Source organism: Anoplopoma fimbria, chromosome 9, assembly GCF_027596085.1.
Source record: "Anoplopoma fimbria isolate UVic2021 breed Golden Eagle Sablefish chromosome 9, Afim_UVic_2022, whole genome shotgun sequence".
Lineage (NCBI taxonomy): Eukaryota > Metazoa > Chordata > Actinopteri > Perciformes > Anoplopomatidae > Anoplopoma > Anoplopoma fimbria.
Window position 1 is genome coordinate 12,747,464 of NC_072457.1, and position 20,207 is coordinate 12,767,670.

The following is a 20,207-nucleotide window of genomic DNA, read 5'->3' on the forward strand; positions in this document are numbered from 1 at the left end:
ACACACTTAAACATACAAGGGCACACACACACACACACACACACACACACACACACACACACACGCACACACGCACACACGCAGAAACGCACGCACAACTAAACACACACGCACACACACGCACACGCACACCCGGCAGCGAACATTCGTAAGAGACACACAAGCTGTAATGTACAAACACACTGAGCACTGGAGGTCATGGTGATGAGTCGTCAACCTCTCCTAATAAAAGGAGATGGGGTGTGGAATTAGGGTGGGTGGGTGGAAACGCTGGATTTTAAAGCGTTCTTCATCACCATGACGACTGATGACCTAGGTGCCAAGTAGAAGCCGCAGTCAGATAACGCGTGAACTCCAAAAGATTACCCAAAAGGCTTTTCAGTCTACAACAAAATGATTACTCTGGCTACGTAACAGTATTGATGTACATCCCTGCTGTTGCCAAATCCATTTTAGTTGTTTACTGCTAATTTTTTTGTCCGTTATTACTGATTCTGTTCTGTTGCCTTTTCTGTGTTCATGCTCTAAAAATCTGCGTACAATTTGAATTGATTTGAATCTTATAGGGATAGAGAAATCAAGGTTGAACAAAAACACTTTTTTATATAATTAATCAAACTTGGCATTTATTTAACGCCCTGCTTTGAAGTTCAAAATGTCATGTCAGACATATTTTAGAGCATTCAAGCTGTGAGTTCCTAAAAAGCACACAGAGAGACTGGCAGGGATGGGTCTTATATTCAACACAGGAAGCACAAGATACCCTTCCGCGGGGAAAATGTTCGAGGCTTCTGGCTGTAAAAAGGGAAAGCCTAAGTACTTCTTAATTCCTACTTTTTAGCATTTTTTTTAACCAGCACTCACAGCTGGTTGCACACTATCGCCACTGCACATGCCTCACACATTATTCAAGGACCTTATTTGAATCTGCAGGCGGTGGATGTGTTAGTCCGTGTAAAGATCATAGAACAAATGCTACTGGCAGCTGAGGTTTTTTCTTTTGCACAGAAGGCAACAAGGGATCTTAGACAAGCAGTCACCCCCAAACCTAGACAGGCTCAGATAAAAGCAGGCGGCTGTGTTTTCCCCCCGATGAGCTGATGTTCTCATTCTCAGCTGTCTACCCTCGACATTGTCCTCCCATTCTTCTCTGACTTATTTGTTTCATGGTTCTCTACATTGACCTCATTCCCCTGTTCTTGATCTGTTAAAAAAAAAGAAAAAAAGAAATGAAAAGTCTGCAGACAGACCTGAGCTCACCCCCTTTTTGCCCTTAACCATCTATTTGCTCAATGCGTTACCAATGTATTACATAAACGAGACAACGAAACGGCAACAATATTGTCTCTCTCAAAGAATATTCTCATACCAGTGTTGCATTATAGGTGGTTTGTAGCCTTGTTTGTAGCCTTAATGTTGCTAGGCCTGCACTTTACTTTACAGGCCTTTATATACATGTATTTTTGTGGGATTCATTTCCAAATGTATATATATTTTTTGTTTTTGCATCGCGAATAAAAGGCATCCACAAATCAACTTGTGTGGACATTTTCAAAAATAACTAAAGTGTACAGCAACATGTTAGCTCCCAAGTCAGAACCAAGATGGCAAACTTTATTACTCCTTTCAACCTTGACAAAAGCCGCACATATTAGATCTACTCCTTCCATTCTTGCCTTTCACAATAAAAGCCCTGGACATACATTGAATAACTGTTCACCCGAGGGAACTCAAATTCACTCAGAGCGTTCCGCTAGAAGGGAACTTAATAAAATAGCTTACAGTAACTGATGCAACGGTTCACCTCAGACAGACTGCCAGACGCTGCTCTTGTTCATAGAAAAACGTGTATAAATCTGTGTTGTCTTATATTCGGGCAATTACAGCAGGATCAGCTCATGAGTTACGTTGTAGTCAGTTACTAATGGATTTCTAATTGTTCTAATCTGACCTATGTAGGTAAAGTTTAGCAGACTCCTGATGCTGTGTACTCCTTGTTATGTTACTCATGTTGGTCCTGTGTGTGCGGCAGACTTATCGGAGTCTAATAATACTGATTTGTGCTTGGATTCAAAATACTTTGATGTGTTCCTCTGGTGTTTTTGGTGCCATTACATGCCTTATTAATCGTTTGTACTATTTCTGTCTGCTTTATGAATAACTTTTGAAATGTATCAAAGGCACCAAACATACCAAGTGTAAAACAAAAAGCAGGACTCGTGCAAACATGAAACCGAAACGGGAGAGATGAATGCCTTCTGGGTCTGGGTTTGATATAAAGAAAGCTAAACTTTAATCTTTTTCAAGTCTAGAAAGATTACCGAGGGTAAAATCATGGAAGTGGGCTCTTAATTGGCATAGCTTTCCATGACTTAACTTCTGTGTTCACATCATTTAGTGATAATTCTTATCTCACGTTGGAGTCAGACAAGTGCGAATTACCATGAAAACACATGGAGGCTTTAAGAGAAATCCATATCTAAAGTCAATTATGAAGTGAACTGTGAAGAATAACAACAAGGGATACATTACTGTGCATTATAATGAAGAACCGGATCAATATTTTAATATTGGAGTGATGTTAAAATTGGAGCTACAATGGTGTGGTTTTGTCAATACTTAATTCATTTGATAGTTTAGTTTGTCAGCTGTTTGAGGAATATAGCTCGCTGTACTGAAATATGGGATACAATGACGAACAAACCCAATCATTATCCCAGCCTATAATGCTCCAGTGTTGCACTGAATATAAAGTCTCCATATTTTTGGCGGCTGGAGATTTTCCATTGAATGAATTCATCAGTCTCCCAGGTGTACTATTTTTACCATTGCAGAACTCTGCAGTATAACGGAACAGTAGATTTTCTGGGACTGTGAATGTTGCTTTTTAATCAGGTAATGTCCCAATTCATGAGCACAGATAACTCAACAGAATCCCACATCATCCTAACACTGTGAACTGAATGAGCGTCCTTGAGCAAGACACTGAACCCCAAGTAGCTCCTCGCCTAGTTTGGCAGCTTCCCCACTATTGCTGTCTGAATGAATGGGTGAATGAGAGGCAAATTGTAAAGCGTATTTTAAGGTAGAACCTCTCTATATGAATTTACCATATATGCAGCTTTCTGTCAGTGCTGACAGAGGCTGTCATTGAATATGATTAATGTGCTTACAATACATGTTCTATAATGTGTTATCTCCTGTTCCTCAGAAACATTTAAAGTGCTAAAACTATTAGAACCAAGAAGATATTTTTGCACCAAACTCGGACTTCAATTGGACTCAAAACAGGCTGAACTAAAAGGTAAATACTCACCGAAAGCTGACTGCTATGAGATGGGAAAACTCCTTTAAGGATTATTTCTACTAATATTCCTCTTTCACACAAAACAGTTTAAGGTGCCCAAGTTTCTTTGCATCTCTGTCATAGAAAGAGAGGCAATAGAGGCTTAGCGTTCATTTCTGCTCTCTCATACATTCTTCAGCTTGTCAATGCTTGCCCCAAAACAAAAAACTTCCTCCCACTCTATTAGTTTTTCTCCTGATCTCTATTCCTCCTCTTGCTTATTTAATCATGATTTGGCTGCATCCTTTCAGAGCCTGGCTCACTATCAGGGAATCAAGGATGTCTGACAGAAGCCTCCAATAACTACACAGGGCACTGAAGATGATGAAAATGTGCTTGAGTAACATTACATAGAAAACCAGATTCCCGTGTCCATGTCTATCTATCTCACACACAAAGCTGCAGGTAGGAGAAAAAGAAAAACTCAACTTGTGACAAATGCAGCCTGCCCTTGGCTCACTGGAAGCACACTGCCGATGCCTCCCCCCACACTCTCGGCTTTGGTCCATAAACTTTAATGGCTAACCCCACTGCAGACTAGGTGATAAAAAAAAAATCAAGGCTCCTTCACTCACAGTCTGTAAACATGACTTGGTAGCAGGTCCAGAGCCCGTACAGCCCCATTCAAATCCCCTCTATCGACTTGAGTACTATATTTAAATTGCAGCACGGCAACTCTGTCAAAGCTGTTTTTAATAGAGTTGCATTTTTAATAGACCCTTCTTTTTTGTATTTGTCAGCAGATGAGACCGATCCATATGATCATGCACTTACAATATGCAAGTGTGTATTATCAGCTACGTCTTGCGAGCTCCTATCAGCTATGACCCGGCCGGGGCTGTGCTGTTAGCAGCTTCCCCTCCACTGACAATGTAGTCCGAGTTGAGGCCCAAAAAAGTGAAGCAACGGAAAGAATGTGATGCACGTTATCACCTTAATCACCCACAAAAACGTGTTGCTAAGCTCAACATCCTGTTTGTCAACGTCATCGCTGTTATCTTCGTTGTGGGAAAAACCTTTCTCCGACAATCAATAGCTGAAAGAAACCTGTAATTTTGGGCAAAGCAGACAACACAGGGTTTCTGGAGGTGAGTTCCCTTCACATACCCGTGGATATGTTACAGGGAATGTGCAGTTCGCAATTCCCCCTTCTTATGTAACAGCAAGAAGCTGCTAGCTCACCCCCAGGCCTGTAGGGCTACAGGCTATGCTGGGTCTCTATCTCGCTGTACTTTGCTTCCTTCCTTCCTTTACACACACATACACACACACACGCACAGAAACGCTTGTGCACAACTAAAAACACAACACACACACACAGAAACACACACACACACACACACACACACACACACACACACACACACACACACACACACACACACACACACACACACACACACACACACACACACACACACACACACACACACACACACACACACACACACACACACAGTAATGGTACTATAATATGCTAGCTCATGCCTGAAGTGTTTGATAGCTCTCTTCTTCAGAGAGCAGGACTATAGGGGCTGTGAAAGTAAACAGCTCAGATCAAACCAACTCTCAGCTCCCTTTGAAGAGCGGGAGACAATTATGAAGATCAATGGTGCAGCCCGGAGGTGGTTAACAGCCTCGACAGGCAGACAGACAGGGATTGATGCCCCGTAATACCTAGCGATTGTGCTCCTCGGTGACTTCACCATGCAGTCCAATCAGAGGTGCACCGCATCCTCGCTGAACATACATGTGGAAAGACACACCGAGCTCTGCCCTGAGGATACAGAAACTGTACCTGGGCGCACTCATCCCTCGGTGTGCGGGATTCAAACACACCGTAGTGTGGATTTTAATGCTATACATTTCGGTGGAGCAGATGGGGCTCAAAGCTTTGTGTGGGTGGACTGTTCTTCCTGCAACATTTTTCCGACAGACTGAAAAGACAGACTGCTTTCACTATAAATGAAAACTACATTGCATTATATTAGCAGAAAATATTGAGTCTTATGTGTGACTGTGTGCACGTTCTGCTCTGTTATGTGAAAGTAACACGTTTACTTTGGTATCACTTGCACAGCGATGAAGACTGCAACAACTGACTGAAAACACCACACTACTAAATGTACTTTGTGAGTGTCTGTGAGTGTCATGTCACTCATGGTAAAAGAGGTGAGCCTCAAACTGTAGCCTAAAAGCTCTGAGCAGCACACTGGCGTTCGCTGTGTAGGAGTTTCCTTTCCTGTGGGATGACGTACGGCTGAGTCCGTGCAGAACAGAGGCTGCGATTTCAGACATTTTGCACCTTGACTTAGTAAACAACACGATGCAGGAAACAGTGGGAGAAGTGCAACAGCCACAAGCAATTTTTTGTTCCTCAGCACTACATGGCCATGTTAGTTGCCTGAATTACATATTTGCCAGTTGATGTAGAACAACATCAACAAAATAGCTTTTTGAACTAAATATACTGCTTATGTGAAAGTAGAATTCGTCCTTGGTGGCTATGACAGCAGATGAATAGATGCAGTGGTTTTGTTGTGTACACTCATGAATAGCACATAAGAGTCTTCAAAAAAAAAAGAAAGAGATAAGATCAAAACAAATACATTTGTATTTCCTAGGGAGGAAAAAAAAAATGCCTCTGAGATGTTTAAAGGCGTCCCACCCTCTTTGGGTGTACAGGGGAGGGGAACAATGTTGGCTGATTTCTGATTATCATATAATTCCATCTGCCGTAAACAGAATGGAACAACAAAGCAGCGACATAAACACTTCTGCCCCACGCTCATTTACTTTTCTGTCCTCCAGGGTGAGGGGAGGAGGAGAAAAGTAATGTGTCATTACCTCCATCAACAAAGTTAGGCAGACTGCTGTAGAAAGCGCTGATAGTATTTAATGTTTGCACATAGCGATGCGTGAACAGACAGGGAAAATGACTGCCATTAAATGCTGTATCACATCTATTTCAATTGACCAACTGTAGGGTTTTAATTGCACCCAGCATGACTGTATAGTACGCTGGCACCCACGCACGGGATTACGAATGCCGTTTGCCCACAGGCCTACATATGCAGACACACAAAATCTCACACACTGTACAAGCCCCTGGCCTGGCTGGCAAGCTCATCAGTGGCTCGGTTAGCCATGGAAAATAGCTGCCTTTACGCAGACACAAGGACACACACACACACACAGCCAACAAGCATCAGCACTTTCCACCAGTGCCTCTCAAAGGAAACCATTACACTGCAGAAACCCGCAGGAAGCCAGGCAGAAAGGGGATTTTCTCAAGCACTTTCTCTCTCTTCCTCTCTCAAATAAAAGAAAAGAAAACGAACTAACTTTACAGTAAGCTACTTTTGCCAGAGAGAAAGAGATTACAGTCAGCCAAGCGTCTAACTCACCTGTGACCCAGTAATTCATTTGGCTGATAATCTGCTATTGCAGGTGACACTAACAATCACCGATATGATGGGTGGAGAGGCGCGGGAGGTTTTTAGAGAGGTATGGGGTTGGGCTGATTGGAGGAGGAGATATTTGATTAAATTCTCAAATGAATAATGCATTATGAAATTGATCCAGACAAATCCCACCTTGAGGAGATTGGAGTAGGATTATACGGGGAAAGGTTTGGGAGAGGTTATGACAGAGAGGAGGTTTCCTGGGAAGGTGCACTCCAGCATCAAGTGGTTACCTGGTGCTTGATCCATTTATATGCATGTCAGCTGCATGCGGAGAGAACAAACTGGGAGTTACAGGCACAGTAATAGATTGGGTGGGGTGTAGCCCTAAAACGGTATTGCAGATATCCATAACCTTTTTAATCGGATGGCCTTGAGAAGAAGAAAAAAACAAAACAAGCACAAGCAGTTTCTGTTCCCTCCTTATATATAGATTTTTTTGTTTACAAAGTTGTTGTTTTCTATTAGAGTGAATTGCATCCTAAAGTATTGCTGACTTAAAGGGAATGTCAGGTTTTTTTTTACTCTAAATTTATACCATGTTTATCTATATAAATGTAGTTATGTCTTTAAATAAATAGCTTGACATTTAACAGTTATTCACTTTCTTTCAGAGAGTAACGTGGAGATTTATATCACCCATGTGTCTGTACGATGAATATAAAGCTGGCAGCAAAAAAAGTGTTGTTTTTGCACTTTGTTTTTTGTACTAAGTCAACAAATAAGATATAACATATTATTTTATAGTCCTCAAGAGGATTTATCTGTCCTTTAGACAGAGCCAGGCTGGTCGTTTCCTTCCATTTACAGTCTTAATGCTAAGCTAAACTAAACCGCTGCTGGTTCCAGCTTCATAATCAACAGATGAACATTTTAAATTTTTACAGTGAATATTAACTTTGCTTTAGAAAGTGTATTATGTACACTAACATTGGTAATTTTCTACACACGTTTATGTGTTTGTGTGCATTGTGTGACTTGTAAGTTTTCTAAATCCCCTGTAAAAAATGTTCAACAGTTTTACAAGATGTACGTCCGTAAATACTAATGAAAATACACTTAATTAATTGCCACTAAATCCAGCTGAGTCTCCAGTGTGGCTTCCTTGTAATACTTAATTATATAAATAGACTGTTTACTGTTGTACTTCACTTGTGTTAACTTGTGGCTTTACCCTGGAAAGAAAGGGCGTCTCCGCATGGCAACAGCACCAGACATCTGCTCAGCGGTTTTTATAACTAATTAGCCTCTCTGCTTGAATTTAGTTGGTTGCTTTTAATGAGCGTGCACTATTCCAACAACTATTTTAGCGCATGACTGCTTCCACCCCTCACAACAAAACCTTGAGTGCACTTCATTTTCCAACAATTGTAAATATTCATTGGCGCAATGAGTCACTATATTGAAGTGTATGTCAACACAGTGGGGGGAACAATGTGGAAAAACAAAGTAATTATCTGGTGCCTTCCTACAGTAAATACAGTAAACAGGAGTTTAAAGTATTGTCGGCAATGAAAATAATATCATTACTGCTTAAAAGCACTTCAGAAGCTCAGGCTTTGGAAAAAACCTAACATGTTTTCCACCATATCGATCGCCGCATGTCACGCAGCTAACAGCTGGTCCATTGAGGCTTTTCAGAAACCATGTGAGACATGTGTAGTGTTAACCTGACATGGCAGAGTGAGCACACAGTTGTCAATAAAAATGCTTCAGAGTGTTTAAACTTTCTATTCTCTGGGGGTCGGGGACCATTTATTCCCACTTAATTGTCATGTCTGGCTCTAACACTTTTAACAAGTGTGCTTAAGTTAACAGGATTTTCTTTTTAATAAGAAAAGGCAGACGGAGCAGTGCTTCAAAAGCTTTGAGGGCAATCTCGCTCTATCTGTACTGTACCTCATGTAGAAGAAGCACTTTAATTCATTACAATGTCAAATTTATCTGTCTTATGAAAGGCAAATCCCATTCAGGTTTTGGAGGCTTGCCATAACGTATATATATTATGAATCCATAATATTAAAAGCTGCCAGGGTGTCTTCAATGATGAGCTTGATTTGCAGCCTGTGTTCACAAACAAGACTGACTTCACCCCTCTAATATCGGGCCTATTACCCACACAGTTTCCAGCTCATGCACTTAACGCAAAATTCTCGTCCAGAGGTGTTTTACTTCTGCCAAAGAGGAAGCTTCACTAATTATCACGGAAGGTTGCACTCTCCTTTCTTGCCCGATGTTTTATCCTCTTTTGCTAGTAATGGTGCATGAAACGCTGAGGCCATTGGCGACAGTAATAGGAGCAGTGTTAAAAACAAAATTAGAGGCTCAGTAATCAAGTGAATAATTAGCAGGGCTTTTCAAAGCACAGGAATTTCAACCCAGAGATAGAAGTTCAAATGAAGGAGAATCTATGAAAGAGGATTTCCAAAGACACTGTGCGGCGCCTGACGAGTATTTGGGCGGATAAAAGAGAGGCACTTCCTGGATATGGAGACGCAACTGGAAGTTCACAGAAGTGTAATTGTGCAATCCATCAAAAGCACTCTTTTTTTTCCTGCCTGGGTGGAATGTGACATTAAATGCACATAAATGAGCATCATTTATGGACAGTTGGAATGGATGGAATGCGTGAGCGGCAAACGTAGAACTTCTGTGTACAGTATATCGTATCATAATCACTGAGGCTGCAGCACTTTTCTCACACCCACCCACAGGTGCTGCCCCTCAAGATCCCCAAGTTATGATCTGTCCCCATCCGTGTGGCTCACTTGCCATCGTCATGATTGACAGATGTCAAACCTGTCATCATCCATGGAGCTCACTCACTTTTGCTGTGATTGGCAAGAGTCACACCTCTGCTTACCTTTCACAGATTATTTCCCAAGTGTTTAAAGGACAGTTAAATTCAGCCAGTTTGCTGATGAAAGCTTTGGTATAATCTGTTACCATGCACGTACTAACATCTTTAACCTAAAGCTAAATCGGATTCACTTATTTCTAGGATTATTGCATGGCCCCTCGATGTCTCAGTCTAGCATGCAGTTCGTATTTTGTTAGTCTATGGGAGGCTGCTGATTTAATCCCTGAACCCAACAGGCTGAATCTGCAGGAAAGGTTAAAGAGGAACGTTCCCCCCTCTCTCATTTTCAACACTGTGGTGCTCGATGGGCAGACCCTCTGCACCAATGGAGCCTGATAGTATCCAACAAATCAGACTTATGCAGCAGGCGCCTTTGGCTAAGGAGGTCAAGAGGGTCATCCATTTATCTCAGGGTCGGTGGTTTGATCCGCTTTAGCAAAGACAGCGAAACCCAAGATGCTCATGCTGGTCAGGACTGATGAAGGAGATGCAAATGGAAAAGCACTTTGTCTGTTAAAGTTGTAAAGCACTTACCATTTACTGTGGTTGTACCAGGAAGCTTATAGATGGGAAAGTGTGTTATTCTGAAACTGTAGGAAAATCGCTCCTCAAGGACAAAAAAATTGTGACTAAAAATGCTATACATGTTACTTTTTACAAAAACATTGTGATGTGAATAAGGTATCAAATATTAATTATACAAAAAATGAATAGTAACAACATTGCTCTGACATTACAAAGACAATGATATAATCCTAGAGGAGGCTGTGAATATATTTGTATTCATCTGGGGAAAGAAATTCCAATTAATAAGGCAGGACACACTTATGTATTGATCGTCTCTGTGACATTTTAATATACAGTGTTGACATAACACTAATGGACAAGAAAGTATGCATCCATTAGCATGGCATGCATCCATTACAGCAGTAGACCGGACACTAAAATAAAGGGAAAATGTTTTTTTGCTGCTCATGGAGAACGTAAAAGTACCATTAAACTATCTGACATTTTCTTTCTGGCAAGACTTGAGAGTGAGAGGTCACTGGTTTGGATAATTTTAGTATTGCCAACTTGAACAGCGGTACTTTTCAGCGCTTGTGACATTGGCTGACATTGCCACGGTGATGGTGAGGGAAGCAAAGTGGCCATCAGACAAGAGACAGTCCTTATCTGAGGACTCTTGCTCTCGTAGGGTTATCACCGCTCAGCTGTCCACCCAATCACTACCAAGACCTTTCTTGGATATCTCTGAGATTGGTTCTTGTAAAAGTGTGTTTCTGTGTGTGTGTGTGTGTGTGTGTGTGTGTGTGTGTGTGTGTGTGTGTGTGTGTGTGTGTGTGTGTGTGTGTACCCTCCCTCACTGTCTGCCGTTTCCCTGTCTGCTTCCACCCCCCTCCCCCAACCAACCCTCTCTCTTTCTGGCAGTAAACGCGTGCACTTACAGAAAATTCCCACCACACCGACACTCATCCTGCTAAAAGCAAGTGGCTATGCCAAAAATGTGTCAAGTCACCACCTTTTACGCATCATGATTATTGACAGGGCAGGATTAACTGAGGTGGGGATTCTTCATACTTCAGCGGTTCATAATTGGAGCGACAATTCACCGTGGAACAGTGGCTGCTCAAACCGCCTCCTGAGACGTAGCTAATATCTGACGGTCTAATAGTTCTGAAACACGTAGACAACGGAATAAGAGACTCTGCAACAACCACAACAATACCACATTATATATATGGTAGGGAGTGACTGAAAGCACAGTGCCTATTCACCTGTACAAGAGTTGTTTTGGATTTCAGCCTTTACATTTTTGTGTAATTTGAAAATTCTATTCAAAAGCAGATATCTAACTGAAGGAGATAATAGTAAATCACCTATTTATAAAGACTATTTTTCAAAGCTATTTTTCTCAAGCAATTTCATTTAAAGACTTGCAAGACAATTGGTGATACAAGTATTGATATCGTCTGTAAAACACAATTTTGTCAGTCAAAATGATAAAGTGTAGAAATTGTACATATTTCTCATGTAAAGTTTAAGATACTGTGGTGTAAAAATACAATACAATGATGATGCAGTCATCCTTAATGTGTTGAAGGTCAACTGGTATACGGTCAGATTCTGAGACAGCATTTAGACATCAGGAAAAGTTTCAAAAACCCCTTTGATCTGTTGTGAAAAATTCAAGTACAAAAAAACCCCTCATCCTACTCGTGCTTTGGGAGCCTATTTCATACAACCTCTATCCAATTTTGGTAGTGTGTGAGTGTTTGTGTGTTTACTGTATGTGTGTGTGCCAAGGGGGTCAGCTGTTTGAGATGAAACTTTGATCAGTTCTTTCTCCATTGCCCTCTGAATAAAAGACATCTTGCTCTATCCCTTTAGTGCAGATGGTGTGTGTGTGTGTGTGTGTGTGTGTGTGTGTGTGTGTGTGTGTGTGTGTGTGTGTGTGTGTGTGTGTGTGTGTTTATCAGGCTGCTTGTGGCGGCCAGAGGATGAAATGGCCATTATAGCAACACAGTAAAATCCCCTCTGCTTGTGTTTTATTTGATTGAATACATTTTATGGCGGCTTTATGGAAATGACCGGACATGCAGCATTTTCCTGTTTTACTCAGATGAGGTCTTTTGTTAGTCACACTACGAAGCACACATCACAGAAACCAATCAAAATCCATCACCACGGCCAGTAAACAGAATGCAAAGTGAAAACTGCATTACATGTTCATTCCAGATTGCAGAAAGCAAAATGCAGGATAAATGAGGCTGCGATTAGAGTAAGAGCTCTTCCAGAGGCAGCAGTCCTATTCCTTTTTAGCACAAGGAGACTCAGTAATAGGTCTGTACTGACAACAAACCTCAGGTCTCTCATTAACAGGGTGTCTTCGTGCCTCTTCACAGAGGTAAGTGAGCTCAAACCTGATGCACCGAACACAAACACAGAATCGTATTTGCCCATTTCATATGCTTTTAACTCAGGGCTTTCAATGTATCCAACGTCTCAGACGAGCCTCGCTCTGACTGCTGATACATTTTGAAGATAATGACTGAGATTTAATCCAAGAGCCCTAAATGGTCTGTCTGACCATAAATGCTGTTTTATAAACTCTTTGAAAAAACTGATTGAAAAACAAACTATCTACTTTTCTCTAGCTTGTATTTAAAATGTAACTATAATGTGTGTTTTCTAGCATGACAGCCAAAGATGGTTTTTCTCTCATTCCTCATTTCGACAATTTTGAGACAAGATGTAGCAAATTAGTTACACTTTTGAATCATCATTGTTAAAGTCATTATGCTCAAAGATTTGGCTGAGCTTCTGATCTGATATGAGTGATCTCTGTGAAGAGAACCTCTTTTTCAGCCCAGGACTAAATATTTCTTGATTCAGTGATCAGAATACGAGCTGAAAGGGAATGTATTGCCCCTGGGAGTCATTCAAGGTGCAGTTGCAGGTAAGACATCAGTGAAAAAGTAAGGCTAGCCTGTCATCGTCTGACAACTAGAGCTTGAAGGAGAGGGATCACTTACACCTGAGAGATATCTAACCCAGTCGAACTCCTTCTCACACCTTCACTCCCTCACTTATCGTTCTCTCAGCCCGGTGTATGCTCTCAAATATTCATGACCATGCAGCCAGTGTCATCTTAGAATATCTAAATGGGAAGCCCGAGGCAGAAGGAAATCATCCTACTATGAAAGTCTCCGGTCCTCGACGAATGTAAAAGCAGTCATCTATAAACCTCGCTCCATCGGTTCCCTCCCCCTCACTGTGACAAGTTCTTTCCTTCTTATTTCCCCTTCAAAATTCGTATATGGTGAATAGACATGGCATATCACACAAAATGGCAAATTTGCAAAAAAAGAAAAAGTGTTTTAATAAATATTCAGAGGATGCCATATGCGATATCTGCTTTCCATTGCAGTGAATCAGCTCGTGGCACAACATCTGCTACTGGAGCTTAAAGTGATATGTAAAACTTTTTGACAGCTGATTTGTGAAACACACACACATATATATATATATATATATATATATATATATATACACACACACACACACACACACACACACACACACACACACACATATATATACACACACAAACACACACACAAACACAGCAAATTGCCCCCATGCTCTCTCTCTTTCTTTCTCTCTCTCTCTCTCTTTCTCAAAAAAAAGCTAAATTAAATGACTGAGCCTTGGCTGAGTGATTCTCGATCTGCCACTTAAGCGGCCGGGGGCTGACGCATTGTGCCAGCTCATGTTCAGGGTCATGCCTGTGTCACTTAAAGACTCTCTAATGAGACCCAGACAAACGCACTGTGCCCAGCTGAGCGTAGCGGAAAAATCACAAAGCCAACCAGAGGACGAGAGCAGTGGTTCATAAGAAAAAAGAAAACATATTAAAAGGCCACTACGTGACGTCCACTAAGAGAAAAGGAGAGTGGACGTTGGTAATTTATTTAATGGCTACAAATAGTTATGATCCAGCTATTTTATAATAATGGTCACAGAAAGTTGTTATGAGACTCATTAAAAACTAAGGAGATGAGTGAATGGTCTGAATGGCCTGTTGACCTGTCCTGTAAGGCTGTTGGTTCAGCCTTAAGCTCTTAAAGCCCAGCTTGAGTGAAATGCTGTGTTGTGTATCGGTGATATTCTTGACAGACTGACAGGAACTGCTGAGGAAGATCACTCACAGAGAGACAGAGTGAGGGACAGGATGAAAGACAGGGACATTCAAAATCCCACCTTTTAAAGAAGTTAATAAAACATTATTTCCAGTGCCTTTACATTACAGTATCCTTAGAAAGAACCTGCCTAGGATAACAGACTTTTTTTAATATAGGTGTTCTTAACTTATATAACTTTAATTTAGGTGGTAAATATTTTACTAGGCAACAGTGAAATATCTTTATATCCAGGTATTGGCTTGCCTGGCCACATTGTGTTTAGTAAAACCTCTGGTGGCAACACACAACACAACATAACACAACACAAGAAATACCCCTAGGAAGGAGTTGGGGGATGAATGGAGAGTTTATACAGTGTTGAGCTCACATGGGTGTTGTTCAACATGAATATTCAATACACACCTTAGAATAAACCATTGTGTTTCCATTTCAAGGAAATTCCATCTGGGATTATGTTTCAAGGTTGAATTCAAAGAGGCAAATGATGACTATACACATAGAGGTAATGCTATTCCAAAAAAAATAAAAGCCAGTAAATAGTGTGCTACAGGATAAAACTCAAAAAGATAAACTGGACAACTCTACAGTGAGTCCAGAATACAACTTTTGGCATTTTTAACATCTGTGTTTCTCAAACGGCAAGAATAGGTGTGTTATCAATCAATTTCAAAGAATTGGTGAATGTTCTAAACACGTCCTCAAATTTGTTGAAACTGCGAGCAAGCACAGCAGCAAACATGCTCAGAATCAATTTGGCAAACAGCGCTATCCTGGCACAGCACGACACAATCTGGAAAAGAAGCTGCAGCAGGGTGAAACCATTATTAGCTGGACGGATATATTACCAACAGGTGGGGTTTGTATTGGCCTCGTATCAGCTCCCCTCTGTCATTGTATTACCAGGAGACAGGAGTCCAGAGGAGAAAACTGTCTACAGGAGTTGCAAATATACATTGACCCAAATACTAAAATACTGCACAGCAAACATGCACACAAGACCAGATGATGTCCCTGTTTCAGTTGGGATTACGTCTCCAGAGTGAGACATCGCTGGCAAGTTATTTTAGAAGCTGTGCAGATTTTTTTTTTTTCTACCTAAGTATTTAAAAGCTTCTATTGAGTTAATCATATGGGCATGTTCTGTAGAAATAGCCAAAGTCTGAATGTTTGTGCGTAGCTTCATGAGCTGTCAGATCCCGAATAATAATCCCATTGACACAAAGGAAAATATTGTTTCAATCATCCAGAGGAAATGGTGTTTGGAGTTGCTTCAAGAAAAAAAAAAGATATCCCCAGATGTTTGATGATGCTTCCAGTAATCTTAATGATTTCCCCGTCTAAACACGGAACATGTGTAGAGCAGAGCACCAGAAGTCTGTCTTCCTATTTTTAGTCAAGCTCGGTGTGATATCTGGAGACTGAAGCAGTGGATGAAGATGGTCAGACTGTTTGACCTGTGAATAACTACAACAACCTTGAAGTTTGCTGTAAGAAGCTCTTTCAGCAGGTGGGAAAAAAACACCACAGTTTCAGGCCAAAACAATAAAAACATTGCACAACCCACCTACCTTGCTGCAGGATAATTGGTTTCAACTTTCAAGCTACAAAAAACACAACAGTCTTACTCTTAATGCAAAAATATGACTTCTGCAAAACAAAAAATATATTGGAACCGTGTTTGTGCCACTTGTGCAGGCCCAGAATAAGAAGCCTTCATGTGTTATATTTGTAAAAGCTGGCCACTTCAGTAGCAGTGTCCTTACCCATCGTAAAGCTCATGAATGTTTCATAATAAATGATGCCAAATTAAGATTTTGGCACCCAGAGTTGAGTTGGGTGCTTGATTAGGATCATGCCTACACCCACACTTAAGAGCCTTTCATGAAGTCTGTTTAAAACGTCTGAACGAGAGGGCCCGGCCCATTCAGGATTCTATGTATGGCCCTCTTTCCCATTCCTACTGATGTGTCGACTGTTTTTTTCCCACGGGATCGACGAGAATGACGGGCTGCCATGCTCAGATGCTCATCAGAGGCTACACGCCCTTTTCCTTCAAAACTGGAGGCTAAGGCCTCAAACGAATGATTACTAAGAGAGTACTCTGATTCACTGCCGGCAGTAAATCAACAAACAACTTGTTGCACCTCAAATCTGTAGGACAAATATAAACATAATGAGATTCTGCTGCAGATTTCTCACAGCTTTTCATGTTCGTTCTCTGTAAAGTTTAAAGCTCAGTGCTGCACAATCAACACATGTGGGATGGACTGCTTCACGGCTGGCTTTGAACACATCCTCATTATCACCTCGCTCTCACACACACGCACACACACACACACACACACACACACACACACACACACACACACAGTAGATTTTTAAAAAATGCAAACGTACGACAAACACACAGAAACAACAACTGTTTACTCACTGATTCCTGGGTCTTGTCCTTCGCATCATACACAGTTAGCTTGACTAGTGTCTCCAGGCTAGCAGGATACTCTGAAGGGAAGGTCACCCCCGTCAGAAACAGCGGGTCTTTGTTCGCCTGTCAGAGAGAGGGACGACACAGAAACAGGTTGAGACATGTGTGTGTGTGTGTGTGTGTGTGTGTTGTGTTGTGTGTGGTGATGTGTGCTCTTATATGCACATTTGTATTGCAAAAAAAAAGGCAGGAAGCCGAAGGGATAAAAGGAGGGAGAGAGAGAGACTAGGGTGGGTGAATGAGCCAACAGCTGGGCTCAGGCCTCCTTCCTCCTCCTCCTCCTCCTCCTCCTCCTCCTCCTGGCGTTTCTCCCCCACTCCTCTCGACTCCCCTGCTGCCTCTCCTGGGCACAAAAAAAGGAGAAGATAGAGCTCACCCTGGTGGGTTTACCTGGAGCTCTGGCATAACTACAGTCTCCCAACTGAGACTGCAGGTCAGGAGCAAAAAGTGTTGACCAGTAAATTGGCACAGTGACAGGTTGGCAATGGGATTAAACCAGTGTCCCCAGCTGCCAGTGTTGGGTCTTCAAAAATACCAGAAGGCTGCATGGCTTTAGCTAATATTCACTCCCAAGCAATCAGGAACCTTTAACTTCCATGCCTTTTTTAACTGAATGGCATGTTTTGCCATGGCCCTTCAAATGACTTGCTTTTACTGCACTTTAAAACCTTTTCTAACACAGCAGCAGTGCAAGCAAAGTGAGGACCTTTATGTCACTTGTTTCACCTGTTAATCTTTTTTTTTTTTTTTTTGTCAAACAGGAGAGAGCATCATGAAATAACACTCTGTTTGTGTTGGTGTTTCTCTACCAGTCTCTCGATATCGTGCCTAGTTACAAACATTCTGAAAAAAGGGAACAATTCTGAGAGTCGACTTGTTCCAACAATGTTTTTGAGACACAGGCGATTATTGTTGTGAGGAACTTATGATTCTGAATGTAGTTAGAGATCCATAAATTATGGCATGGAGTCAATCCTAGCACAGGAACCTTCTTAGGTCTCTCACAATCAGACTTTTCTTTCTAAGTCTCAGAAGTAATGGATTTTTTGTATCTGCAATTTATCTTAATATAAGTTGATTGTATTGCACCAGGAGCTGAGGGGCTTTCCTGGGAAGTCTCAAGGATTGTTTAGTAATTTGGTGTTGTCTACTTAACCATTTCAAAGCACTTTGTGTTTACACTGGGGGCTTCCTCTTCCTCTGCTCCGCTCTGATGGGCGTTTCTAGAATGCAGCCCTGTGGGACCGTGTGGGGACAGACTGGGGAGCAGTAATGAGGCTGACATAGACAGACTGGCAGACGTATGAATGTATTATCACACCCTTGAGTTAACAAAAAAACAAACAGCTGTAAAGAAACTCAGGCTGAAGTCTATAATAAATACCTAGTTATGTGACAAATGTAGGCAAAATCACAAGTGTAGTATTCTAGCTGGTGTGCGCAGTAATGTACTGTGTTTCACTGCATTTTGTTGGATAAAACTCTAAACACATAAAACTAAAAAGTGAATGTTATTTACTTATATTGTAAATTAATTGTTAGTTCTTAGCTAGATCTGTTTGGAATGCTTCATTTGGACATTGTTTTTGTAATATTATATATGATTAATATCAGTATTGGACCTAACAATACTGTGCTCTTTAATATTAGAAGGAACTGAGTTATACGCACATGACTTGATCCAACTCATCTCCAAACCACACATTTATATAAACAGACAATGTTTCAATCCCTGTCTGATCTTATGTTTAATCGTTTAAAAATGGAAACCACAACCTGTGTGACTCTACTTAAGTTTATTTGTGTTTTGGAGTCAGTGTGCAGGTGTTAGTCTTGCTTGCACATTAGCTGATTATTGCATGAAAAAGGCTTAAACAACTCATCAGTTTGTTGGATAGAAAAAAACAAATGCTAAATGAATGGCAAGTCTGCATTATTGCAGCCAGTGTCCAAAATTAACACCAGCCAATTACAAGGAAAAATCTACAATTACGGATAAAATAAAGAACTACTTTACTGCAAACTCTTTTCCCTACAACACATAAGTTGATTGTCCACATTTTGTTTAGCATCGACTCTGCACACTGGTGGCGACATGCAACGTATATAGTGTATCGAAATTCTTTGTTTGATCCTCCTGATCGTTGTCACAACAGTTACGCTGACATTATCTAGCTCGCTACCGAGCTTGATTACCAGAACCACCAGTATCACTGCATAGAGTGTGCATGTGGCGGCACATTGTTAGAGCAGATCAACTTATTGGAAAATAATTAAGATCACGGTGGAAGTTCAGTTAAAAGAACATTTACAGAGAAGTGAAGCTTCACAGAAGGAGGGGAGGTCGTCTCTTTTAGGATAGCAATGGCAAAACAATGGTAGGTACTCGACGAGGTCGGACCGGCTCGTTTTCTTTTTTGTTCTTTTTTATATTATGCAGTTTTGGCAAAAAAAAAATTCAGTTTAAGTAAGTTTTGGACCAGGACCTCAGCTCAGGTAAGACTGACACCAACAAGCCTCAAATCCTTCGCAACAATAAGGAATGTTGGGAGGATTGGGAGCCAATGCATTGACTGTGATATAAACAGCAGTGTACTTAACACAACACACACACACATAAAGGCAGAATTATGTGTTCAACTGCACACACACACACACACACACACACACGCGCACAGAGGGAATACACAGACACACCACCTCACCGAACCACTAACCCTGCTGATCCCTTAGAAATCGTCCATGCGCTGACAGAGGGGAAAATAAAACAAGTCTATCGCCTCTTTAGACATGGTAATACCCGTCTTGATGCCCGGTGCCATTTTGCTGCCGAGCCATGAGGCTTTGTGGTTCGTGTACGCCAACATCCTAAAACACACAGCCCGATTCAGCATCGCGGCTACATACACAGTGGAACCATTGCACTGCTTTGAGCTTAGTGCAAAGCGGAATATATACCAGAACTGTACACTAACAAAAAGACAGACAGATCCATTATACTCAAGAATGTGCAGGTACAGACAGACACACACACACACACACACACACACACACATACACACACAGACTGAAGCCCTTACACTTCCTCACTGGCACACTGAATGGGCCTCATTCAGACTTACCAGCATGGTTGGCAGCCTCAGCTGTGGCTGAATCTTCTTAGCGCTGCTGATGGGCTGAGATGAGCTAAAGTGCTAAGCCTGTCTCCATCTACGCAGAGAAGTAAGCCAGTCTGTCATACAAGTGGTCAACATATGCTGTGGGAAACAGCTGCCCCTCTCTTGTCTTTTTGTTTGGGTTGCAAACCTCGGTGGAATGGCCAATTTAGGCCATTAGAGGGTGTGTGTGT

General features: G+C 41.4%; 1 protein-coding gene across 2 annotated transcripts in view; it reads right to left on the reverse strand.

The window, feature by feature from the left end:
- Positions 1 to 20,207, reverse strand: part of inpp4b (inositol polyphosphate-4-phosphatase type II B) — a 129,112-nt gene that overhangs the window by 89,564 nt on the left and 19,341 nt on the right. For both annotated transcript variants that reach the window (XM_054605298.1, XM_054605297.1), the window contains exon 4: positions 16,805 to 16,921. In XM_054605298.1, the coding sequence (XP_054461273.1) occupies positions 16,805 to 16,921 (117 nt within the window). The remainder of the gene's footprint in view (positions 1 to 16,804; positions 16,922 to 20,207) is intronic.